This window comes from Camellia sinensis, chromosome 7 (genome assembly GCF_055761805.1).
Source record: "Camellia sinensis isolate YWXY chromosome 7, ASM5576180v1, whole genome shotgun sequence".
Lineage (NCBI taxonomy): Eukaryota > Viridiplantae > Streptophyta > Magnoliopsida > Ericales > Theaceae > Camellia > Camellia sinensis.
The window spans coordinates 184,070,329-184,096,292 of NC_138967.1; the positions used below are offsets into that span (position 1 = coordinate 184,070,329).

The 25,964-nt window shown below is 33.4% G+C and overlaps 3 protein-coding genes across 3 annotated transcripts; 2 read left to right on the forward strand and 1 right to left on the reverse strand.

The window, feature by feature from the left end:
* Positions 1-9,281: 9,281 nt before the first annotated feature.
* On the forward strand, positions 9,282-12,247 carry LOC114284716 (G-type lectin S-receptor-like serine/threonine-protein kinase LECRK3). Its single transcript, XM_028227664.2, has one exon. The coding sequence runs from the start codon at positions 9,421-9,423 to the stop codon at positions 11,947-11,949; it is 2,529 nt and encodes an 842-aa protein (XP_028083465.1). The 5' UTR covers positions 9,282-9,420; the 3' UTR covers positions 11,950-12,247.
* A 1,558-nt stretch (positions 12,248-13,805) lies between these two features.
* Positions 13,806-25,523, reverse strand: FIE (Transducin/WD40 repeat-like superfamily protein). The gene is made up of 13 exons (XM_082880093.1): positions 25,127-25,523; positions 23,923-23,988; positions 23,697-23,819; positions 22,526-22,606; positions 22,353-22,445; positions 22,091-22,166; positions 15,670-15,749; positions 15,522-15,593; positions 14,854-14,913; positions 14,623-14,719; positions 14,339-14,402; positions 14,162-14,221; positions 13,806-14,067 (listed from the first exon to the last, which is right to left on the reverse strand). The coding sequence occupies exons 1-13, from the start codon at positions 25,301-25,303 to the stop codon at positions 14,004-14,006; spliced, it is 1,113 nt and encodes a 370-aa protein (XP_082736219.1). The 5' UTR covers positions 25,304-25,523; the 3' UTR covers positions 13,806-14,003.
* On the forward strand, positions 18,614-20,271 carry LOC114284717 (uncharacterized). Its single transcript, XM_082880092.1, has 3 exons — positions 18,614-19,013; positions 19,124-19,936; positions 20,032-20,271. Exons 1-3 carry the CDS (start codon positions 18,647-18,649, stop codon positions 20,160-20,162), a joined length of 1,311 nt encoding a protein of 436 aa, XP_082736218.1. The 5' UTR covers positions 18,614-18,646; the 3' UTR covers positions 20,163-20,271.
* Positions 25,524-25,964: the final 441 nt, after the last annotated feature.

The following is a 25,964-nucleotide window of genomic DNA, read 5'->3' on the forward strand; positions in this document are numbered from 1 at the left end:
TTGAGAAGTTTAGTGGATCAGATACGAGTGTGTCATCGACACCTGTAGACTTAAGTCTACATTTTACCAAGAATGATAATGAAAGTGTCTCACAGTTAGAATATTCTTGGGTAATTGGAAGTTTAATATATCTGATGAGTTGTACTAGGCCGGATATAGCTTACTCGGTTAGCAGGTTTAGTAGATACACAAGTAATCCCGATGCTTCTCATTGGAAGGGCATTGTGCGGGTGTTAAGGTATTTACGCTACACTCGAGATTATGGGCTGCATTATACTCGATATCCAGCAGTGCTTGAAGGATATAGTGACGCGAATTGGATATCAGATATAAAGGACTCAAAGTCCACTAGTGGATATGTGTTCACTCTTGGTGGGGCAGCCGTGTCTTGGAAATCTTCCAAGCAAACGTGTATATCTAGATCAATGGTGGAATCAGAGTTTATTGTTCTGGATAAAGCAACGGAAGAAACTGAATGGCTTCGCCATTTCATTGAAGATATTCCACGTTGGTCAAAACCTGTGCTAGCTATTTGTATTCATTGTGATAGTCAATCTGCAATTAGTAGGGCACAGTGTAATATGTATAATGGAAAGTCTAGACATATCCGTCGTAGACATAATTCCATACGACAACTACTCTCGAATGGAGTTGTCTCTTTAAATTATGTAAAGTCTAAGGACAACATTGCGGATCCGCTAACCAAAGGGTTAAGTCGAGTATTAGTCGAAACGTCGTCAAAAGGAATGGGGTTGAGGCCTTTGGAAGTTACCGGAATGGAAACCCAACCTAGTTGACTGGAGATCCCAAGATCTAGGTTCAATGGGACAACCTAATTGTGTGTAATGGTGGTACGTCACTGAAGAGGTTAAACCTCCAGCCATTCCTTCTGTCAGTGATACCTGCAAGTGTAGAGGTTAAGCTGAGCTTTTAATGACTTTTGTGTGTTAAGATATTGAGCTGAGTATTGCAGGATACTTAAGTAGAGTCACCTATGTGAGTGTGAAGTACGGCCGCTTCTAGAAGAATTGGGCAGGCCAAGATTCTTTGAAACCACTTGCTGAACCAGGCTAGTGTCCAGGGCCACACAGGGCACACTAGTGAGAACAGAATGGTGGTTAGAGTAATTCCCGTGTGAGATCTATTGTCTCAGTTTATATAAACGGCAAAACCGTTCAAGATGTCTTATTCACTGATCAGCCAGTTAACTCGATAGGTTTTCACTGGGAGAGGTTCAAAGCCAAAGCTACCTTCTCTGATGTCGGGGTTAGTTCGTTGTACTCTTTTTTCGAGTCATTATTGTTGAACGTTGTCCGTTTATTGAGTCATTCGGTCAATTTTTATTCATGTGGGGGATTGTTGGAAAAAATGATTTTTCGTGACTTTAATTTAATATTAAAGTGTGGTGACTTTAATTAAATATTAAAGTGGGTCCCAACCTTTTATTGTGTTGAGTCCAAGTGAGCCAAAAATCATTGGGTTTTGAATAAGAAATTGCCAAAAAATTGCTTCATGATGTTGGATTCATGAATAGGATTTTAAAAGGTCTTTAAATCTTTTTTCTTGGCTAAAGGGTGTGAATCCTTTGGGCATCCAAACTTTTCATATTTTGAAAAGGGGCTATGGATGCTTGGTGGTTTATGACCAGCCTTAAAGGCTAGAGGCTCTTCTTCTCTCCCCTTTACATGTATAAATTGAGAACCTCCTGTCTAGTTTCAATATAGAAATTTTTTACTTCCATTTTACAAGTCAGTTTGCCAGAAAGTTCCTACATTGAGAGAGTGCTGCCACTGTTTTTGTTCGCTAAGCTAGACAGAAAGTGCTTCTGCCGTAGCTGGTTTTGACCGTCGTATCCTAGGAGACAGACGCCGGGATTCCTCGAGCACTCGACCCGTGAGGCGGCGAAATCTATTTTAAGAAAACTGCTTCCGTGCAGGCTTCGGTTTCGTCTCTTTACCATTTTATTGTTTTGTGTATTTCTGTTGAAATTTAATTGTAATTATCAGCATATATTCTTGGTATATAATTTGATTTCTTCATAAATCTATTTATTTAATTTCACAATTTGAACAACATATATATTATATAAGTAAAAAGGGGTTTCTAACCCATAAAAAACTTCAAGCTCCCAATCTAAATTTCATAATTTTTTGATTTTTAAAAATTAAAAAAATCTTCTATTAGCTAGCTCTTATTTGAGGAAAAAAATTAAAATATATATATATATATATATATATCAACTTTGCTGCATACCCTCAGTGGGGGTCGCACCCCCAGTGAGGTGGCGAGCCCCCACTGGCTGAAACTCAAAAAAAAAATGAATAAATAAAACAGTTTTTTTTTTTGCCCAATCACGGCGCGCCACCTCACTGGGGGTCGACCCCCAGTGGGGGTCCGAAGCATTTTTCTATATATATATCCCTTGATTTATGATTTTAAATGAAAAATATATCAAATATATATAAAAATTTAATGCATACTAATCCATTTTAAAATTCAAATTTAGGTGTCACTAAATATGAAAAACAATTTATTAATATAAATTTAAAACTGGCATAATTAACTTATAATTTTTGCATTAAGGAGCAATAAGAGTGACGTTGAGATTATTTATATTTATATATTTTACAAAAGAATGCTTTTAAGAAAAGATATTATAAGAGTTTCAAAATCTCAAACAAAATCTACATACTAATATAATTGCAAAACGTTGTCATCTTATTAAAATTGAAAGTTGCAATTTCTTTTTTTTATTTTATTTTTTTTAATTTTTGTTAATATGTGTCACAATATGATTGGTCTATAAATTAATTTTATATTCTTAAAATAAAATTTCAAATTTAGATTCTTCCTTAAATTATGTTACCAGAATAAGATCAATATTCATTTTTTAATTTATGCATCTTTTATTAAATTATAAAATAAAATTTTAAATTAATTTTTTTTAATTATGTTATTACAATTAGAATGAGATCAATATTCACACGTGTCATAATGATGTGTCATAATATTATTGGTCTAAACGTAATATATTATTAAATACACGTATTCAAATTATTAATTGCTACTAAAAGTTTATATTTTATTTTTGGCCATTTTTGGTTTTAAATTTTATAATTTTTTTTATATCCTTCTAAACTATAAGGACTTAAACAATGAAAATTTTTAATACAAATATTTTTTTTAACAAAAGAAAAAAAATAATAAGAAAATGAATGACTTTTTTAACAATTGCCAAACATAATGGATTTTATTTTTTTATTTTTTATTTTTTGATCTCAATTGTCAATTAAACAAATTAAAATAAAAAAATAATTTTTTTTGGCTTAAATAGTTAAGAAGTGACTTTTGCTAAGATCAAATAAAAATAAACAAACTTTTTTTATCTATTAAAAGTTATAGTTGGAGAAACTTATATAATAAAAAAAGAAAATGGGAGTTACACGTGATAATTTATTATTTCAGCAATGTTACAGACTCACACTTTCACCTACAATGATGTGGCAAGCGAGTTAGGCTCCATGTCATTGAGTGTATAGCAAATCAAGAGTTGACATATATGATGTAACGCCCTCAAAATATGCAATAAATATATCCACAAACATATATATAAATGATATCATAAATCAAAGTAAATAGTCTTTTCATTATATGAAGTCAATAATACAAAAGAGTTTGACTGAAGTAGATGCCTTATTGGCTTACACATTTCTAAGTCTTGACTTGGTTACAACAAAATAAGCTTCACTCAATTACAAATTTAGCTCTAGGTTATACAAAATAAACAAAACATGAAACTCTTTCCTCCCAAAGGTCCCTCAAATACTATTGCCTTAGTGGAGGCATGCCATCACTACCTGAAAATGTTGTTCCCAAGAAAGGTAAGCCACAGCCCAGTAGAAATCATCTAACATAGTATATGAAACTTAGCAAAGGTATAAGTACAAGTGCATAAACAATGCATTTGGTAAGACTTCTCACAACTTTATATACTCATAAGATATCAATCTCAAATCTTAATCCACTTACTTTCAATTCACATTTCGATTACTTATATTTCTCAATTTAGGAGTCCATTTCATTATTTCACAACAACCGAACTGAGACTACAACTCAATTACTTTCAATTCACACAACACATATGCATAAACACTTCAAACTTCCATTTCACGGATATTTCGTCCACGGGCAGCCGTCAAACAGGACCCATATAAACGTAAGCTATACAAGCACTACAATTTCCATTTTACGGATATTTTGTCTGCAGGCTAGGCACCCATGTATAATTTCGGGACTTTTACCTAGGACACTCCGGCTAACTTAATTATAATAGAGTCCATCCCTTTCCTCATTCCAAACAAACATCCATACATATGCAATGTATTTAAACATATAACTAGACATAAAGCACATCTCCTTTTCTACTTCCAAACAAATATACATACATATACAGTGTATATAAACATGGTCATATTCAATGACAATTATCAAAAGATTAGTTTCAATTCACCTAATCAACATGCAATTTCTACAACAATCAAAGTTATCCTCCATCAATAGCCCAATACAGTTATCTCTAAACAGATATTCAATCTCAACAGATAGTGTATTCAAAACTTCCAAAAGCATGAGTTAATACATAACCAATTTCACCATTCATATCAAGGCCCTCTCAATTTCATATTTTCAATGTTAATTCCAATTATTTATATAAATAAATAGTTTAATCTAATTAGGGAAATTTTTTCCTTTTTTCCAAATATTAATCAAGTGCCAAAATCATCAAATTAGATATAACACAACATCATTTTCAAATCCCACAAGCATTTATTCCATCTTCACCCAAAACCCGTCTTTCCATTTTTGTACCCAAACCCTAGGTTTGTTTAAAACATCCCCAAATCACATCATTGTTACACAAGAGACAATAACTAAGCTAAATATCATATGAAGGTGCAGAAAGAATCCCTACCTCAAAGGAAGAAAATAAGCCAAACAAGAGAGAAACTCCAAGAATGCCGAAACCCATTTCTATTCGGATCAAAATGTAGATCTTGACAAGCTCTACCTTTTTCTCAAAGGCACGAGGGTGGAAATCTCAATGGATCTAGATAAAACCTAAGAGAGAATGTGAATTGTAGAGAGAGAGGCTCAAAACAAGTTTTTTGAAAAGTTTTAAAGAGAGAGAAAGAGATATAAAAAAAGTGATTCAAAATATCATATTCTCAGACTGTTATACGCGTAGTCTGCTCAAGCGTGGAAAGCCCCGCTCGAGCGTCAGATACAAGGTTCTGCTCGAGCGTGAAAAGTGGTGCTCGAGCGTAGGATACGCACTTCCAGAAGTTTTGCAGACAAAGGGCCCCGCTTGAGCGTGAGATTGGATGCTCGAGCGTCCAATGCACACTTTCAGCATTTGCAGACCTGCAAAATGAATTACTGAGAGTTGACGAATCCCGTTCGAGCGCAAGAATGGCTGCTCGAGCGGAGGAACAAAATTTGTGAAGCCCGCTCGAGCGGAAGAACCAAAATCTGGGCAACAAAGGTTTGGAAAAACAAGCAACCAACCTGTCCCAAACGCACCACTACAACCCGATAACCAAAATAAAGGGAAAGAGATAAGAACAACTATTCAAAACCATATCAACCGAGTCTGGAATACAATAAGTAATGGGTCGAAACCGGAATTGTTATATATGATACCATATCATTATAAGTACAATTGTGGGTGTTTTTTTGTGAGTTTCAAGCATTTTTCTTATTGTTCATCTAGACTTTTTAGCATTTGCAAAATATGGTGGATCCTGTTAATTTATTTTTTTTTAAAATCTCAATTATCAATTAAACAAACTAAAATAAAAAATGAATTTTTTTTTGCTCAAATTGCTAAAAAGTGACTTTTGCTAAAACAAATATAAATAAATCTTATTTTTCTAATAAAAGTAATAGTTCAGGAAATATCTTTTTTTTATTGGGCAAATTATATATTCCCCCCTCGAGATTTAGCAAAATTACAGATACCCCCTGAGGTTTGAGAAATTACAAATACCCCCTGAAGATTATATTTTCATAACAAATTAGGGGACAATTTGTTATGAAAATATAAATCTCAATGGGCAATTTGTTATGAAAATATAAACCTCAGGGGGGTATTTGTAATTTCCAAAACCTCAGGGGGTATCTGTAATTTAGCTAAACCTCGAGAGAGGTATATGTAATTTGCCCTTTTTTATTTAAAAAAATGCAGGTTATAGGTGATAATTTAATGGGACTTACGTGTAGGTCCTACTAAGTAGATTTATTATCCAATAGATCCTATGATAATTAATGACATTTTTATCATACACTATTAAAAAACGTCACTAATTGTTACTTTTTAATGATAAAGAAAGTTTCAAATCGCGAAGAGAGAGAGAGAGAGAGTGAGTGAGTTTCATATCACAATGGTTTCAGATCACAAAATGAGAGGGTTGATTGCAAAAAGTGAAAGAGAGGGTTTTAAATCGCATCGCGATGGTTCACAACACCGGAGGAAAGGAAAGGAAATGAGAGAGAGAGAGAGCTAGCTGTGGTTCCCAATACCGGAAATCACCACTCTCTCTCTCTCTCTCAAAGTGAACAGTCACCTTTTGCTATTTATATAATAGCAATTTGGTAATATTTTAAATTGGTGAAGGGCATTTAAGTAATTTTGTCCCTCAAATGTCAGCTGCACGTTTAAGTTAAAAGAAAAAGCTTCACTTCTTCTATTCAAAGAAAAAATTGATTTTTAACTTATCAAAAATTATAATCTTTATTATTAAACTGAATCACACATATCAAAATAATTAAATTAAGGGATTTTGGGGTGTTCTAAATTAGTGTATTTTTTATCTTTTTAGATTAAAAAATTGAGAAAAAAATATGGGTGTTTAAGTTAAGTTTTTGACTTTTTATGAAAAAATGTGTATTAAAAATTTGTATAAATTAATATGCAGAAAAAAATTAAAATTAAGAATTGTACAGCCGTAATTTTTGATTTTTAATAAATAGATATAATTTTTTAATTTTTTAAATATTTTTTTAACATTTTAACAACTTGTCAAACTTAACCTAAGCTAAAAACTAAAATAAGTTACAAACAAGTCCTAGCAGACCTGAACTCTCTCTTTGATGGGATACCATTTGATTTTGCTTTTCGTAAGTGGGAGACGTTGACGGCCAAGTCAAGTCAAGTCAGTCAATTGAGCAATAGCTCAGAACTTTCTACAAATATATACATTAATAAAATAGTTTTTTTTTTTTTTTTTTTTATAAATTACACTGATATTTCCTGATATTTATATTTATTACAGTTCTTCCCCTCATTTTTTAAAAATTACATCTCTCTCTGAGGTTTAAAGTTTTATTACAGATTCTCCCCTCAACAATTTAATTTTTTTAAATACCAATTTTGTGCTCATTGGATAAATTACATTGACACTCCTTACATTTTAGAAATTACAATCTCCTTCCTAAAGTCTAAAGTAGTATTACCAATTACCCCTTTGGTTAGTATTAGTTGAAAAAAAAAATTCATTGAAAAAAAAAAATTATTTAAAAAAAAATTTAATTGAATAACAAAATTTTAAAATTTTTGTTTAAAAACAAACGAAACTCATTTTTTAAATTTACATTTTTTCCTCAAATTTACAAATTGAGACAACCATTTATAAACTAAAAAAATTATTAAATAAGTTTTTATGATAGTTTTTAAAAATTTTATAAATATAAATTGAAAACTGAAAAGAAAATGGTTACCAAATAGGCCTCAGATGGTAAAAATATCGTAAAATTAACAAATAATTAAATAAGTTATCAACGTAAGAAATGACGTATCAAAAGATTCTTAGGCTATGTATGGTTTGATTTTTAGAAAAAAAATTTAAAAATTAAAAATTAATTTGGTTAAGAAATAAAAAATAATTATCATTTAAGGGTAAAAAATAATTATCATTTTAACTTTTGGGCAGGTTATATACATACGTATGGTTGTTTCAATTTAATTTGTAAAAAAATATTTCTAACCACTCGAAAGATAAAATTATATAAAAATGATAATTATTTTTTATTTCTTATTTCTTAACCAGATTCATTTATTATTTTTTAAAAAAATTTCTAAAAATCAAACCATAAGAATCTTTTGATAAGTCATTTCTTACGTTGATAACTTATTTAATTATTTGTTAATTTTACGATATTTTTACCATCTGAGGCCTATTTGGTAACCATTTCCTTTTCAGTTTTCAATTTATATTTATAAAAATTTTAAAAACTATCATAAAAACTTATTTGATAATTTTTTTAGTTTATAAATAGTTGTCTCAGTTTATAAATTTGAGAAAAAAAACGTAAATTCAAAAAATGAGTTTACGTTGGTTTTTAAACAAAAATTTTAAAAATTGACTAACAAAAAAAAAATTCAAATAATTTTTTTTCCAATTAATTTTTTTTCCAACTAATACTAACTGAGGGGACAATTGGTAATACTACTTTAAACCTTAGGGAGGGGATTGTAATTTCTAAAATGTGAGGGGTGTCAATATAATTTACCCAATGAAGACAAAATTGGTATTTAAAAAAATTCAATTGCTAAGGGGGAATCTGTAATGAAACTTTAAACTTCCGGGGGGAGATGTAATTTTCAAAAAGTGAGAAAAAATTGTAATAAATATAAACCTCAAGGGGGTGTAAGTGTAATTTACCCTTAATTTTTTAACTACAGCATCAATTTCTGCTTATATTCGAAATCAGAAATAACGCCAACATATAACTAAGGACACGCTTTACAGTTTTAATAATTAGATTTAGTTTTTATCAAATTTTATTAAAAATAAATTTTAATAAAATCGTCACTAAAAAAATTTGTGATAATTTTTTACATATATTGCTAAAAATTAATAATTAATAACTTTTTTTATTATAATTTTTATAAATTATCGCTAAAACTTATACTTCGTGAAATTTTTCTATGACAAATTTTTGAAACTATCGTTAAAAGTTAAAAATTGATGACTTTTTGTGACAATTTTTTTAAACTGTCACTAAAATTTATAATTAGTTACATTTTTTGTGACAAAATTTACAAATTGTCTTTGAAAATTAACAATTAGTGACTTTTTTTTATATTGTTTGATGAAAAGTATTATTAATTATCATAAGACCTATTAGACAATAAGCCTACTTATTAAGATTTACATGTAAGTCCCTCTATGCTTTATATCCATGTTGAGTTACAAATATATATTTTCTTATACTAATGACATCTGCGTCTAATTGTTAATCTAGATGGGGCAGACCCAAAAAGAAAAAAATATGTAGTAAGATTTTTGAAATTGTAGAGGTAGCGATCGAACCTGCTTGTCACCCTATATGTCAATCTTTGCTTCAGAGCAAAGTTGAGAAATGGACAGGACTGACAATTTCAAGGTTGATTGGAAAAGTTTGCTATTTAAGTATGAGAAGTTAGATAATACTAGCAGTTTCTCCTCTCCTCTCATGGGTTTCTTTAGATGTGCTATATCCTCACTGTTCATTTTCCTAGTGTGTGTAACTAGTGAATCCCAGCAAAATCATTCTATCAAGAAGGTAATTTTAGGCTCTTCACTTTCTCCCACAGGTACTCCTTCCACATCATGGTCCTCTCCCTCTGGCCTATTTGCATTTGGTTTCTACACACAAGATACGGGCTTTAAGGTCGGAATTTGGTTGGTCAACAACAATCACGCCAAAACAGTTGTATGGACCGCAAATCGAGATGATCCGCCAATCACCTCCAACTCGAAGATCAAGCTGACCACAAATGGACAACTTGTTCTAAGAACAGAACAGCACGGAGGAGAGAAGCTCCTAGCAAACACTACGGGCTCTGCTGCCTATGCCTCCATGCTCGATTCTGGAAATTTTGTTCTATACAACAACAACTCCAAAGGCATTTGGCAGACTTTCGATTCTCCCACCGACACCATTCTAGGAGGACAGAGCCTGTTAACTGAGGGTAAACTGGTCTCTAGTTTATCAGACACTGACCACTCAACCGGACGATATCAACTCTGGCTGCAGGGTGATGGGAACCTTGTTTTGTACCCACTGAACACTGAAGCAACCTCCATAGATGCTTATTGGGCATCGGGTACTTGGCATGAACTCCCCAATTCCCTTTACCTCAATCATTCTTCAGGCACTTTGGCTATCATAAACAGCATTAGTTTGGATACGATCAAAGACTTGGCTTATGAAGGTTACAATAACAACAACAACAACAGCAACAACAACAACAAAACAATCATTTATCGTGCAACACTTGATTTCGATGGAGTTTTCAGATTGTATTCTCATAAATTCGATCAGAGTGCTAATGAATCCCAGATTTCAGTTGAGTGGAAAGCACTGGAAAATCCATGTGAAGTGAGAGGTTTTTGTGGCTTAAACAGTTTCTGCACATTAGATGACTACCGACCATATTGCGTTTGTCTTTCCGGTACCAATTTCATTGATCCCAATAAGTGGTCTATGGGGTGCGGCAGAAACGTCTCGAAAGAAGGGTGTAGGGGTGGGATAGAAAACACAGCCTCATTTAACATTACTACCATGGAGCAAATGTCATGGGGAGAACTTCCGTATGCTGATGAAGCAATGTCAATAGAAGATTGCAAGAAATCTTGTTTGGAAGACTGCAATTGCGATGCAGCTATGTACGTGGGCGGATCTTGCAAGAAACAAGGTCTTCCCCTTGAATATATCAGAAGAGATATATCGGGATCCACAACCACGATTTTCTTAAAGGTGGCCATGACGAGAAACATCATCGAAAGCAAGAATGGGACAGCTCCTCCGTTCATGAAGCCAGTGACACCACCCCCAGGAGTTTTGGTCAAGAGCAAAGAAGCAGTAATGCTAATACTTCTTGTAACTATTGGTTTACTTACAAGTTCATGTGCTGCTCTTGCCATCTCTGGCATATATGTCTACAAATTTAGAGTTTTGAAGTACAAAAGGCTGCTACAATATGGAAACTCAGGCATTACTAAGGAGCTGACCTTGCAGTTTTCATACGGTGAGCTCAGAAGAGCAACCAACGGGTTCAAAGAAGAGTTGGGAAAGGGCTCCTTTGGAGCAGTTTACAAAGGTACTTTGTACAAAGAAAAGAAGTTGATTGCGGTGAAGAGACTTGAGAAGGTTGTGGAAGAAGGTGAAAGAGAATTTCAGGCAGAGATGCGAGCAATCGGTAAAAGGCACCACAGAAACTTAGTCCGGTTGCTTGGATACTGTATTGAGGGTTCTAAGAGGCTTTTGGTTTATGAATACATGAGAAATGGCTCCCTTGCAGATCTTCTTTTCAAATCTACTAGGCGCCCGGATTGGAATGAGAGAATTAAAATTGCCCTAAATGTCGCGAGAGGGATCCTCTATCTACATGAAGAGTGTGAGACTCCTATAATTCATTGTGATATAAAGCCTCAAAACATATTGATGGATGAGTTTTGGACTGCTAAAATCTCTGACTTCGGGTTGGCCAAGTTGTTGATGCCTGATCAAACAAGAACCTTTACAGGGGTTAGAGGGACTAGAGGATACGTGGCTCCAGAATGGCAGAGAAACAACCCCATATCCGTCAAGGTTGATGTTTACAGTTATGGGATAGTGCTGTTGGAAATTGTTTGTTGCAGAAAAAACTTGGAAGTTAATGTATCAACACCAGAAGAGGTGGTTCTCTCGGGTTGGGTCTATAGGTGCTTTGCTGGGAAGGAGTTGAACAAACTTCATGTTGTGGGTGATGAAGAAGTTGACTTGAAGACACTGGAGAACATGGTTAAAGTGGGACTTTGGTGCATTCAAGATGAACCAGCTCTTCGTCCTTCCATGAAAAGTGTCGTTTTGATGCTTGAAGGCATTACTGATATATCAATCCCTCCATGTCCAACTACGTATTAATGGATGCCATCTATAGAAGTTCATTATGTACCAGCATCATCCTCTGTTGGAGATCAGGGATTAGCAATTCTAATGAATAGACCATGTGACTGCAATAATATTTATTTGAAGGATATCTTAGTATATAATTGTTGCTTATACATGCATATATATATATAATCTATTAATGAAGTTGTGTAATTTTAATAATTTCCTCTTAATGCAAATGTGCAAATAGTTTGCCGTTGTATGAGTTTAAACATAATAATAATTTCAATGTTGTTGTAATCAATAAATAATAGTTTCTTGTTTGGCTGAATTTTCACCATTTTTCTTGATGAAATGGTTGCGCAGCTCTTGCTTCTTGCCTGCCTCATCTTTCTATAAATATTTTTTGTTTGTCAAGAATACCACTGCTGCTGCATATTCTTTTATTATACATCTTCCTTCACTACGTTTACGCAACACTATCTATTGAGTTAAACAAACAATTAATAATAATAATAAGATAGATAAAGAAATGTTTGAGTTGTGTAGATACTAACCAAGCTATTTATTAATGTACTTGCGTTCCTTTATTAAGTCAAAGTATTGTGCTTTAGTTTTCAATCCTGGCTAGATATATACAATTTTAACTAAATTAATTAAAAAGCAAAATTTGTTATGTATCATGTTTTGGTACATACCAGATTGTGTTTGGTTAGAAGATTTGATAAGGGAAAAGAAAATAGAAAGAAATGGAGAAACAATTGATAAGATTTGAATTCGAAGTTATGTTTAGTTGATTTGGAAAATGAAGAAACAAAAGAACATAAGTGAACCAAAAGACAACAAGTGGGATTACATTTCCCTCTCACTTTCTTTTTCCCTGGATTTTTCATTATAACCAAACAAAAAGTGAAATTGCATTTCCTTTTTCCTTTTCATTTCTCTCATCAAATCATCTAACCAAATACAACCTAAGGGTGCAAATTGAGAAGAACTTTATTTACACCCGGTTATATCTCTAGTGGCTGTTCATTAGGACTTTAGTGGTATTTTGTTATGCCACATCGTGATTTGAAATTTTGACTTGTGAAACCATTTGTGTCAAATTAAAATAGATTATAAATTTAGTGATATTTTATTATGACCCATAGTGGTCTTTTGTTATGATTCATAGTGGTGGTTCTTTGTTTTAAACTAAGTAGTGTTTGATTGCAACCCACAACGGCAACGGTTATGAATCAAATTAATGATTTAAATTCATTTTTTTAAAATCTAACAGCTAAAAGTGATGATCCATATAGTATGCACCTTTTCAAGAGGTGTATAATAGTTCTCTCCCAACATTTAATCTTTACGGACAATTTATTTAATAGGTGAAAAATAGGTTTACATACTCAACTTCGTATTCCACCACCGCCCATAATTATAGAGTTAGGTGCATATGGTACTGCACATCTTTTAAGATTTTTGCACGGCTCAACCAATTAACTTCTCACCCTTATGATTTTCACTCCTACAAGACCCAATACCTCTTTTCTCTCTTTCATTCTCATGGTTACTCCTTGGTGGGTTCTCTCTCATCTATCTCACCTTCGTACTCCGCCACCATCCTAAATTAGGTAACAGGTGCATATTGCACACACCTGTTTTGAGTGTAGAAAAAGTGTAAAAACCCCACAACTAGAGCTTTCTTAAAAGTTAATTTCTTGCCTACCCTAAAAAATTTTGGGAGAAATAAATACAAATCAGTGGAAGTAAGAAAAAAAATTACAACTATGTAAAGATGCAAGTAAAATTGTTCTCATGTTATGGACTCTTGGTTGGGTCTAGTAAAAACCGTCTCTAGTAATATCGTCAAACAATTTTCCCTAGCAAACGAATGGATTTCATTTCTCCATAAATACAACATTTCAATTAAACCTTGCCATCCCAATCTCATAATGATCCATAACATTTAACAATCAGGCTTCACTGCTTCAGCAAAAGACAAGGATTTCATTACATTTTTTTACTATGTTTTAACAATCAATGTCAGCAAAAATGGTAATACTGCATATAATCCCACGTACGGACCTAAATAATGAGGCTCAGGAAGTTGCTACTGTGTCCCAGCGCCAGATCGTTCCATCCTCACAGCAGCTGAGAATGGTGCTGCAACATATAGATATGATGAGATTTGATCACACCCTTGTACGATATTCTAAATATACTATACTCCCAGCCAGCAGATTTATTGAGAATTTACCTTCCATCAAAGGACATGGCAGTCTGTCTGATTGGAGATTTTGATTGAATATGAGACAACCTGAAAATGGAAAAAAATTCGAGCATGAAATTCTTAAGAGCCTCAACACCAATTTGGGTAAAGAAATGCTTGGTTTCTAGCAAAGAAATTTGATGAAGAAAAGCAAAGAAAACAAACCTAGCAATGAGAACAGGGGGACTTGATTGGAGTTCCCAAACAAAAATTTTCCCTTCCCTATTCCCTGGTAAAAAGAAGACCCAAAAAGCTATGATCCCCAGGAAAAGTTTTGCAGAATCTTATTAATGTTACACATGTAGTGCATGGATTGGTAACTATACTATGGTATATTAGCCATACAATGCTGAATAATAAACATAACTCAATATGGGTAAATTGAGAAATAAATAAATAAATAGAAGAGCCAGGAACATAACATTCCGTTACACAACACCTTCAATTACCTATAGCTGCTGCATTGTAATGAAAATCACATGAGAACTTGATGAACCAAATATCACACTCTGGAACTGGGTATTTTTGAAGGATGTCAACCGAACCCTACACAGATATCACAAGGAAGCTTTTTTTAAGGAGCATGACTGGATGTTTAAGTGCCAGAAAAAATCAGCAATAGGAAACAGATATACAGAAGTTGAAGTTTCAAAAGGACAGTGACTTGAGAATATTCTAACCTCTCCGGGAGATTGTTCCTTCATTTTTGGCTCCCACAATACAATTTCATTGTCAACACTCTGCAAATGTGCGACACAATCTCAACTATATAAGCATATATGATGCCTTCAACTACTCTATACAAGTTAGCAATTGTCATTATGGATGTCTAAAGAGAATGACTCAGTTGAAATGATATGCCCAAAAGAAATAATTTTGCCTTAAATTCACATTCTCCAAACAAAAATTAGCTACGCCATGGTAAAATCATTCTAGAAGCCAAAAGAAGTTACTTTTTCGATGAAATATCCAAGCCCAACATTAGCCCAGCAGTTGAGTTCATCACAGACAAAACCTATACAGCTTTTGTAAGTGAGATCCTCGAAGTGTTTGGATTTGGACTAGATTGTCACATACTGACTTCCTCAATAAAATAAAAAAGGAAAGAAAATAAACACAGTTGTCCATTATTAACAGATTCCTTAATGCTTTTTAACTAAGCATATAGCCTTTGACAGAGCAGAATGGCGAAAAAAGATCATGTAGCTGACCCCACTTGATTGGGACACAAGACCAAGTTTGGTTTGGTTGATTCCTCAATGCTTTCTCACATGTAACACATTATCTTCTGTAAGGCAACTAACATTTAAATTCTAAGTAGGAAATACACGATAATAAACCCACTCACCTTAGACAAGATAAAATCACCAAGCCACCTATTACAGTCAACATAATTTGAATGAACTGAAGCTATAAATACCTGAAATGACAGAAAAATATTAGATACAACTTCAACAAATACTCATATGTAACATAAAAAAAAGAATGCTACTCACAGGGAATTGTACATATTTTGTGGGAAATTTTGAAGGAAGATCTGTCCATGTGAATGATTTCTCCACATATGTCCAGAACTCTGCAGCAAGTTCAAAAATTGGCAGAAGGATTAGAAAGTGCAGGGTGATGTTTACTTCTTGCTCTCCGTGGCAAGTCCCCACTAAAGTCTGGAAGTTGGGGACCCCTACTAAAGTCTCGTTTTTTATTTGAACGGGCAACCAGAGCTCTGTTATTAGAATCGTACGATTCGCAATTCGAATCGTACAATTCGATTCGATTCAGTAGGTAATCGATTCGAACAGGTTGTGGGAATCGCAAATAGCCATGAATCGTAGGTGAATCGGTGAATCGAATCGGTGAATCGTGAATCAATTCAATTCGCTAAAATCGATATTTGACTTTCTTTTTTGAGTTTTTATTGTTGGAAAAGGGTTCATACAACCTTTTTAAGATCTCTAAGATTACTATATGTCATCTTTTGACCTTCTCTTCCTCCCTATTTACTCTCAAATACACAAACTTTAGCGGGGGGGGAAAAAAAAAAGAACTCTCTCTCTACAATATTCTAGGCTTACATATTCAATTTTATCTAAATCCTTGCATTTACAAAATGAATTTTTTGAAGGCATCAAGTGAGATTTTTGAAAAAGTTTGAAGATTTTGATTTTTTAACCTTCTAAAAAGTAAAAAACATTGTTTTTGAGTTATTGTTACTTGGAAATTGAAAGTTTGTCTTCGTTTGCTTTCTTCATTAAGAATAGTTGATAATAAATAGTATCTAAAAGGGAAAAAGGTGAAGTGGTAAACATTGGAATCAATGTTAACTTCTTACTTAGACCACATGATCATCATTTAAAACAATATTTTTAGTGATTTATGTCTAAATATTTCATATTTATTAGATATATTCAGTGTTGTGAAAGGCGCGCCTAGGCGCAAGGCGCATCAAGTCTCAGCATGTGCGCCTGAGCTGGTACCAGGCGAGGCGCATTGAAGAAGTCGCGCGCCTTAGGTGCGACTGGAAGCAGGCGCGAGAAGCGCAAGGCTCGCGCCTAGGCGCGATTGATGATTTATCCCCTAATTTTGATCTAACGGCTGTAGTGGTGTGTGTTCGAATGGCTCTAACACAGAGGATTACAACTTACATACAATACGACTTCGACTGAAATGAAATAAGACTGAAACGAAATCCCTAACCTAATCTGTGTCGACTTCGATTCGACTTCGACTTCCTCTCTCGACTTCGATTCGGACTGGCTAGGCTACGACTTCGACTTGGACTGGCTGGGCTTCGACTTCGTCTTCCTCTCTCGACTTCCAGGTGTGTGTCTGTCTTCTTCCTCTCTCGACTTCCAGGTCTGTGTCGTTTTTTTTTTTTTTTTTTTTCTTCTCTTTCGGCTCCTTCGACTTCGGTCGTCTCTCTCTTTCTTTGATTCTGCTCTGCTCTATTGTGTTTTGTTTTTTTTTTTTTTTAATTTATTTATTATGCTCTCTGTTAAAGAAAAAATAATAAACAAATAAATAGAATAATTTAAACAAAAAAAAAAAACAGATTACACTAATTAGAATAATTTTTTTTAAAAACAAAAAGAAAATAATTTGTTGAAATAGAATAATTTAAACAAAAAAAAAAACAGATTACATTAATTAGAATAATTTTTTTAAAAATAATTTGTTTAAATAGAATAATTTAAACAAAAAAAAAACAGATTACATTAATTACAATAATTTTTTTAAAAAACAGAAAGAAAATAATTTGTTTAAATAGAATAATTTAAACAAAAAAAAAAACATATTACATTAATTAGAATAATTTTTTAAAAAAATAATTTGTTTAAATAGAATAATTTAAACAAAAAAAAAAACATATTACATTAATTAGAATAATTTTTTTTAAAAACAGAAAGAAAATAATTTGTTTAAATAGAATAATTTATAAAAAAAAAAAAAAAAACAGATTACATTATTTTCTAAATTTAATAAACACATTACATTACATTAAAAAAATAATTTTTCATTAATTAAACACATTACATTCTAAAAAATAAATAAACACATTACACATTACATTATGCCTTTGGTCTCTGTTTACATTACATTATTTTCTAAATTTAATTGACACATTACATTAATTATTTTTTAAATTCACACATTACATTACATTATTTTAAATTACATTACATTACACTCACTGAGTGTAATTTTCCATTACATTATTTTCCATTACATTTTATTAATTAATTTTCCATTAATTAATACATTGTCTGTGTGCTAATGTGTAATTTTCCATTACATTACACAATTAATCACACTTACATTACACTGAAATTATTTTTCATTTATTAAATTTGTTGTGTAGAAAATGACATCATCGAAAAGTAATAGAAAAGATCCGACGTGGCAATATGCCCATTTGGTAGAGGAGAATAATTTAAACAAGTTCGAGTGTAATTTTTGTGGTAAAGTATCAAATGGAGGTATTTATCGGGTGAAACAACACCTTGCGGGAGGTTATAGGAATGTCACTGCTTGCCCGAAGTGTCCTTCTCATGTAAGAGAAGAGATTAAAGAGTTCATGTCAAAAAAAAAGACACAAAAAGAAGAAATGAACATGTTGCCTGATTTTGATGACATGGACATGGAAGATGAAGATGAAGATGAAGATGATGAAGTCGTTGAGATCAATGTCAATCAACACCGCAAGTTGACAAATAGTAGCCAAGATTCATCCAAATCCAAATCCAAATCAAAATCAAAAATGCCAAAGAGAAAAGGGTCTATGGATGTTTACTTCACACCCAATCCTGAATCAGTGGTGAAAAATCAAAGAGACCAAGCAAAAGGGAAAAAATCAAAATTGATGCAAATGACCATTACAAAAAAGAAATGAGAGCTCGGGCACTACAAAGATTTGCAAGGTGGATGTATGATGCTGGTATCCCTTTTAATGCAGTAAATTATGAGAGTTTTGGACCAATGATTGAAGCCATTGGCCAATATGGTCCTGGTATGAAGCCACCGACTTACCATGAAGTGCGGGTTGCCCAACTCAAAAAAGAAGTGAAACATACTGAAGATTTGATGAAGTATCATAAGGAGGATTGTGCAAAATACGGGTGTTCCATAATGGCTGATGGTTGGACTGATAAGAGAGGAAGGACATCGATTAACTTTTTAGTTAATTGTCCAAGAGGAACCATGTTTGTTGAGTCGGTTGATGCTTCTAGCTATTCAAAGGATGGGCAAAAGCTATTTGAATTACTAGACAAGTTTGTGGAGAAAGTTAGAAAAGAAAATGTGGTGCAAGTTATCACTGATAGTGCTGCAGATAATGTGTTGGCGGGTAAGAATATTTCTTCATTCCTTACATCAAAATTGTTTACTCATAGTTTGTTTTGTATTTAAAATTTAAAAACTTGAAAATAATAATTCTTCGTTATTGTTACATTATAGGGAGGTTTTTGGAAGCTAAGTATGAATACTTGTATTGGACACCATGTGCTGCTCATTGTTTGGACTTGATGTTAGAAGACATTTTCAAGATACCTAGACTGAAAAAGACATTTGAAAGGGGTATTGCAGTACATGGCTACATTTACAATCGGCCTACGTTGCTAAACATGATAAGGCGCTATACAAATTTGAAGAACTTGATCAAGCCTGCAAAAACTAGATTTGTAACCGCCTTTTTGACTTTGTCCAGAATGCATCAACAAAAAAACAATTTGAGAAAGATGGTGACCTCCGAAGACTGGACCTCAAGCAAATGGGCAAAGGAGTCACAAGGTAAAAGAATGGCACAAACTTTGTTGATGCCTTCATTTTGGAATACTGTTGTGTTTGCCCTTAAGGTCTCGGGTCCTCTTGTCAAAGTGCTTAGATTGGTTGATATCGAGAAGAAACCTCCCATGGGATACATTTATGAGGCAATGGATAGGGCAAAAGAATGCATTGCAAGTTCATTTGATCATAAAGAAGAGAAGTATAATGAAATCTTCGAAATCATCGATAAAAGATGGGATGTCCAATTGCATCGGCCTTTACATGCAGCTGCGCATTTTCTTAACCCAAAATTCTTTTACCCAAAAGCATTAGAGGTTCAAAGAGATCATGAAGTGATGAATGGGTTTTATGAATGCATGCAAAGGTTGGTCCCGAAAGTCAATGTTCAAGATTTGATCACTAATGAGATGAGTATTTATATGAAGGCTGAGAGTCTTTTTGGCAAGTCTGTTGCGATTAGGCAAAGAAATACAAGAGCACCAGGTAATATATTATAGACTCAGAGTTTATTTTTAATAATACTTTTAGTAAAACTCAATACTTGGTAACAGTTATTTCTAACTAGTGGATTATTGCAGCTGATTGGTGGGCATCATATGGTTCTTATACTCCAAACTTGCAAACTTTTGCCATAAAAGTCCTTAGCCTAACATGCAGTTTATCGGGTTATGAACGAAATTGGAGTGTATTCGAACATGTGAGTATTTAACATTCTAACTAATTTTTTGTTCAATTCAAATAGTTTTTATTCTCATTATATGGAATTTAATATCTTTTTAATACTTGCAGCTTCATAGCAAGAAAAGAAATAGATTGGAACAATAACGTCTCAATGATTTAGTGTATGTCACATACAATAGAACATTGAGCTTTAGGTATGACATGCGCAACACTCTTGATCCCATATCTTTGCAAAATATTGATGAAAGCAATGAGTGGTTGCTTAGGCGGATGGATGGAGAATTAGATAAAGATAATGAGCCTGTATTTGATGATGATGATGACTTGACGTGGGCCACTGTTGCTAGAGCTTCTGGAGTAGAAGAAAGTAGCCATGCAAGTAGAGCAACAAGTTCACGCTCAAAGGCACAACCGAGGATAGCTAAATCATCAACATTAACTCCACTTCAATTAATAGATGAAGAGGAAGCGGGCTCAGATGACACAGAGAAGGAAGATGTTGAGGGATATAAATCAACTGATGGAGAAGAAGATGATAGTTTGCTTGCCATTGATGTTGAGGATGATGATTGACTGACCGACCTAACCTACCCTTTCTTTTGATGTTGATATTTTTAAGTGTTAAGACATATATTAGTATTTGTTGGATATTAATGTTTCGGATGTTTAGTGTTTATATTTATATTTTTGGATGTTTGAAATGTTATGTAATATGCACTTTCATGGCTTTGAGAATTATTCTATATTTTGTCTTGAATCTTGATTACTTTTTATTTTTTAAAAAATTGTCTTAGTACTATGAATGATTAGTCTATGTTAATTTTTCTATTTTTTACTAAGACTGTGCGCCTTACTTCAATAAAGCCCGCGCCTCGCCTTGCGCCTTGTGCCTAGGCCCCGAGAGACCTTCAGCGCTTTAGTGCACCTTGAGCCTTTAAAAACACTGGATATATTTAATATCTAAGTGTGTAGATATATTTTCTATATAATTAAAAAAAGGTGACCGCATCTTTACGATTCACGATTCGATTTGATTCGCAATTCGAATCATGATTTGACAACTATGAACCAGAGTAACCCGTTTTCTACTAGTCAGATGATCAATTGTAAACGGGTGAGTAGGGATGGTGGATGGTCCCTTGCTGGTCAAAATGTTCTATTCATCATGCTCTCCAAGGAAGGCACCATCCATCAAACCTCTAAACAAGTTGTAATGGGGTTTAGCAAAACCATAACATTGGATTTCAATAAATCTTTGCAAATCCTCTTTCTCTAATAATGTGGCTGGTATACAACTTTTTGGACAAATTAGAAACTTCCTCTCTGGAAACTGTCTAAAAAGATGGTGCACAGCCCATCATCCAAGTATACCATGTAATGATGAATAAGGGAAATCCATCAATGTTACATTCCAAACCAAACATCCTTTCAAAATTTCATCCTTCTACCAGTTCCCACTTCGAAACCCATTTTTTCGGAGCTACCAATAACTCATTTCACAATAGCACCTAGAGTACAACCACTGACTACCTTACTTTCTTACGATAAACAAACCTTTTAAGCCACGTTGTTCAAATGGTCAGGAAGAATAAAAGCCCAATGCCAAGTCACACAATCTGTTCATGCACACAAAGCCCACAGCACCCAGTCCCATCTCTAATCCTTATCCATAAGAAGAAGCTCTAAAATTTCTACAATCTTTTAAAACTGGATATGCAGAATAAATCACCTGCTAGCTTTCCACGTTTTTCTTTTTTCTTTGATTGGCTTATATATTATTTTTTCTTGAAGTCTTATAATTTTTTGTTGCAGGTTTATATCATTTTTTTACATCATCTGATCATTCAAAAGAAAACATCAAATAAAGTAGCTATTGGACTCTACATTATCTTGGACAGAGCAATGCTCCAATCCCATCAAATAATTCCATTTTGTAATAGTAAAAGCAAATTTTACCTTTCATTGACCAGATCTTGACAGTGTTATCCATTCCACAACTTGCAATGCGATATATATCTGAAGGATGGAAGTCCTAAAACAGCCACAAGAGACCCCAAATTAATTAAGCTTAAGATCCTTATTTCAAATCTGAACTCATACAAAAAACACTAGAAGTTAATATAATAAAAATAAAAACTAAAAACTTTCCCTCCTTTCTTTTGAAAGAGGAAGAAAAGCAGAAGGGGAGGGCACATTAATCTTCATAATCTACACTTACCACACTCAAGACTTCATTGCGATGACCCCCAGCACCAGCAAATATCAAAATGCATATTCCAGTTTGTACATTCCACAGCCGAACTGATTCATCCTGGTCCAATCTTGACCAATAATTATGAATTATAAAGCACAAAAACATTAAATTAACATTAAAATTTCCTTAAGACTTACTTTGCTTGCAGACACCACAAGTGATGATTTCAGTGCCTGTGTCCTAATTTCATTTATCGAGTCCCCATGACCAACAAAACTCTGCAGATACATACACAAGCATTTCAAAGCAAAAATAGTGAAGGGACACAACAAGAAAAAAAAAAGAAAAAGGAACCATATTTTCATGATTATACCATGCAGTGGCGGAGCCACAACAGGTCCAAGAGGGGCACGTGCCCCCTCAACATCTCAAGAATTACATTTTAGCTTAAGCTTTTTAAAAGTCTTTTAATTTTCCCCCTATACATATAATAGTTTTTTTTTTTGTTTTTTATTTCTTGTCTAATGTCTACTCAAATAAAATAAGACTTCTTTGTTGCCAGTTGACTCAGGGTTGTTAAAATTATTGAGATTTTGATTTCGTTAAACAATGGTAGTGATTTGAATATTAGGTAATTTTTTCCCATTCTTCTTTCAACAAACTCGACACACCAATGATTAGAACATGAGCATAGATTGACTCCTTATTTGCTTCACAAATTAAATCTAAGAAAACATTTCATTTAATTACGTCTATTTTCTTGACATTTTTTTCATTTTTATTTTTATTTTCATATTATTATTTCTTGAGAGTTTTGTTGATCTACTTCAATGTTACAATGGTTTTGGTAGTGATATGTATGATATTGGAATAATTTTCAAATATTTATAGTTGATTTTTTTATCAAACTAAAACAAACTAAGCCTTTTGTCCCAAACAGAACCAACCCAATAATTTGTCTAATACCTCCAAATAGGCAAAATTGTGGCTCTGCCACCAATACCATGTATGATTTCAAATGGGTGCACAGCTAAGCAGTAAAGTTCACATTCTAGATAAACATGTAAAATCTTTTACAGAAAAATAGAAACCAAATAAAGCAATAAGTTTATCTGTGAGTACAGCAAAATTCTGTGCACACTAATTAATATAAAGATGGAAGGGGGTGAATCTCAAATGGAAAATGATAATTAATGCAGCAATAGTTTCATTTGGATGTATACAACGAATGGATAAGTGGTCTTTCGTTTGTTCCTTCCTTTTGCCTAATCATTTTCTTTTACAAACGAATTATTCTCTTCAGCACACTGAAGCAAACTAATAAAACTAAAAAGAAAAGTAATACCACAAACTTTGGGTATTTGATACCTTGTGCATCTTCTCATTACCAGCATCAATGACACGGATAATACCATTGATTCCTCCAGCAACTAATAATGGAGTTCCATCAGTATTGCACGCCCAGCTCACAGTGTAAAAGGACTCATCCTTCTGATTTAGAAAAAAACATGGAAACCCTGAATGCTCTTTAAGAAGACACAGTTTTACAAATAAAAAGCTCCACATGCATCAAACAAGAAGTCTTGGTCCTTACATCTTCGTCAATGTAAGACTGCAACACAGCAATAACACCACCTTCAAGGCATTGGTATACTGTCACCTGAAAAAAAACTCACCAAATAAAAGACAACAAGCAAACAACTTAGCATTGTGCCCTCATTTGTTTCAAAATAGAACAACTTCTAAAGCAACAAATTGGTGGAGTTGCCAAACATAGTGCATAAAAAAAGTAGTTTAAAAAGTTGTCAGCTTGTGTTATATATATATATATATATGAGATGATGAATCCATTGCAAGGACACTTTCTAGAGAGGGGCATCTTAAGACAACACCACAACAAAAATAAAAAGAACATAAACCCTAACCCTAAAGCCTAAACAACCCAATAATAATAATCAAATTAAAAGATAAAAAATCGAAAGGAAAGGAGGTAGTAGTAAGCTAATTCTAATTTCACCATCTTGAAATCATTGTCATTATGGCAATATCTTCAAGTGCAGCAGAGAGTAAACCTGTAACCCTTTATTGACCTATACTTTTCCAAATCACATCCTCTAAGAATAAGCAATACAAAGGTGGTTCCTCAACATTTGACAACCTCTAGCAATAAGCAATAATATAAAGTTGGAAGAGGGATACTTTTAACATGTAGTTTCTTTCTAATAATTACAAGCATCGCAAGCTTAAGGGAGTGTTTGGTTCACCTTCAGCTTATTATTAGGCAGAAATAGCTCAAATAAACTGAAAAAAGCTAATTATTAGTAGAACTTGAAGAGGGGGTGCTTTTAGCTTTTGCCTTTTAATTATTCACTTTTAACTTACAATAAACTGCACGAAACAGGAGACAAGTTCAACAAACAAAAGCAAAAACAAGCAAAACCCAAGTCTTGTGTCGCAATCAATTAGAGTGGGCTACATGAATCTGGGCTATATGATCAAATTAAATAAATTCAACCCAAAAAATAAAATCACTTCAGCAAGCCTGATCAAAAGTTCCAACCCAGAAAGAATATATAAAATTTCATCTCTAATTACAACAGTTTAGTCCCTAAACCTAAACACACAATAGTGGGAGGAAAAACAATTTTAAAAAATCAAAATAAACAAACTCACCCATCAAAAAGAAAGGGAATTAAAATGCATTTTGAAATTGGAAAAGGGCAATTACATGGAAAAACAAAATTCTCTTTCTTTTTTTCAGAGAAAACGAAACTGAGAGCGAAGAGAAAGAGGAGTACCCGATTGCCGCCGACGGTGGCGAAGACGTTGAAGTAGCGAGAATCGATGAAGTTGAAAACGACGGCATAGAGGGGGCGCTTGCCCTCTTGGAGCCTGTTGGTGACCCTGTACTCCCTCTTCTTCGACGGCGCTAGCGACCCCACCACCGGCTCGCAACCTAATGCGATCTTCGCCATTCCCACCCCCACCTTACCTTATGCGCAGGTTAGCAGCAAATCCTCACTTCGCACACAGAAAAACGAGAGGGGAGCCCTTGCTAAAAGTACAAAAACACAAGTATTGATCGTTTTAAGTACAAAATTTGTATGGATAATTAATAGGAAAAATCACTATTCATACTAATAACAACTTCTTTTTTTTCATCAAAATTTAAGTAAAAAATTTATTTGATGTCACATGTTTCGATAGAAGATTTTGAGTTTTATCAAAATATTGGTTGATGAGGTGACGACCGGACAAATGTCCGGCCGGTCAACCAGTTAGTGTACTTTTTTTACAATTTTTTGCTTAGATATGGTCATTTGGGAGATATGCAATGTTGAAAATTCAACAGTTATGAACAGTAATTTGATAAAAACTCCTAGCGTCCACAATTTGATGAAAGATTTTTGAAATTCTTAATTTTATACTTATTTGATGAAATTATTGAAGTTCGAAAAAAAATGCTTTTCCATCAAATTTAAATTTGACGATGGGATTGATAAACTATTGAAGATGGTCTAATAGGGTATTCGAGTCAAGCTTAGCGAAGTGGACTCCAGTTTGGTTCCTTTTTATTTTTATTAAATTTGAATTTGAACTCATTAAAATCTTAATAAACAAATCCAAACATATTAA

Coding starts and splice junctions, on each gene's coding strand:
- LOC114284716 (XM_028227664.2), top strand. CDS start 9,421: ATGGACAGGACTGACAATTTCAAGGTTGATTGGAAAAGTTTGCTATTT.
- FIE (XM_082880093.1), bottom strand. CDS start 25,303: ATGGCGAAGATCGCATTAGGTTGCGAGCCGGTGGTGGGGTCGCTAGCG. Junction 22,446..22,525: donor TTGTGGTGTCTGCAAGCAAA/GTAAGTCTTAAG, acceptor AGATTGGACCAG/GATGAATCAGTTCGGCTGTG. Junction 14,068..14,161: donor GCCATGTCCTTTGATGGAAG/GTAAATTCTCAA, acceptor TATATGTTGCAG/CACCATTCTCAGCTGCTGTG.
- LOC114284717 (XM_082880092.1), top strand. CDS start 18,647: ATGATTGAAGCCATTGGCCAATATGGTCCTGGTATGAAGCCACCGACT. Junction 19,014..19,123: donor TGCAGATAATGTGTTGGCGG/GTAAGAATATTT, acceptor GTTACATTATAG/GGAGGTTTTTGGAAGCTAAG. Junction 19,937..20,031: donor AAGAAATACAAGAGCACCAG/GTAATATATTAT, acceptor GGATTATTGCAG/CTGATTGGTGGGCATCATAT.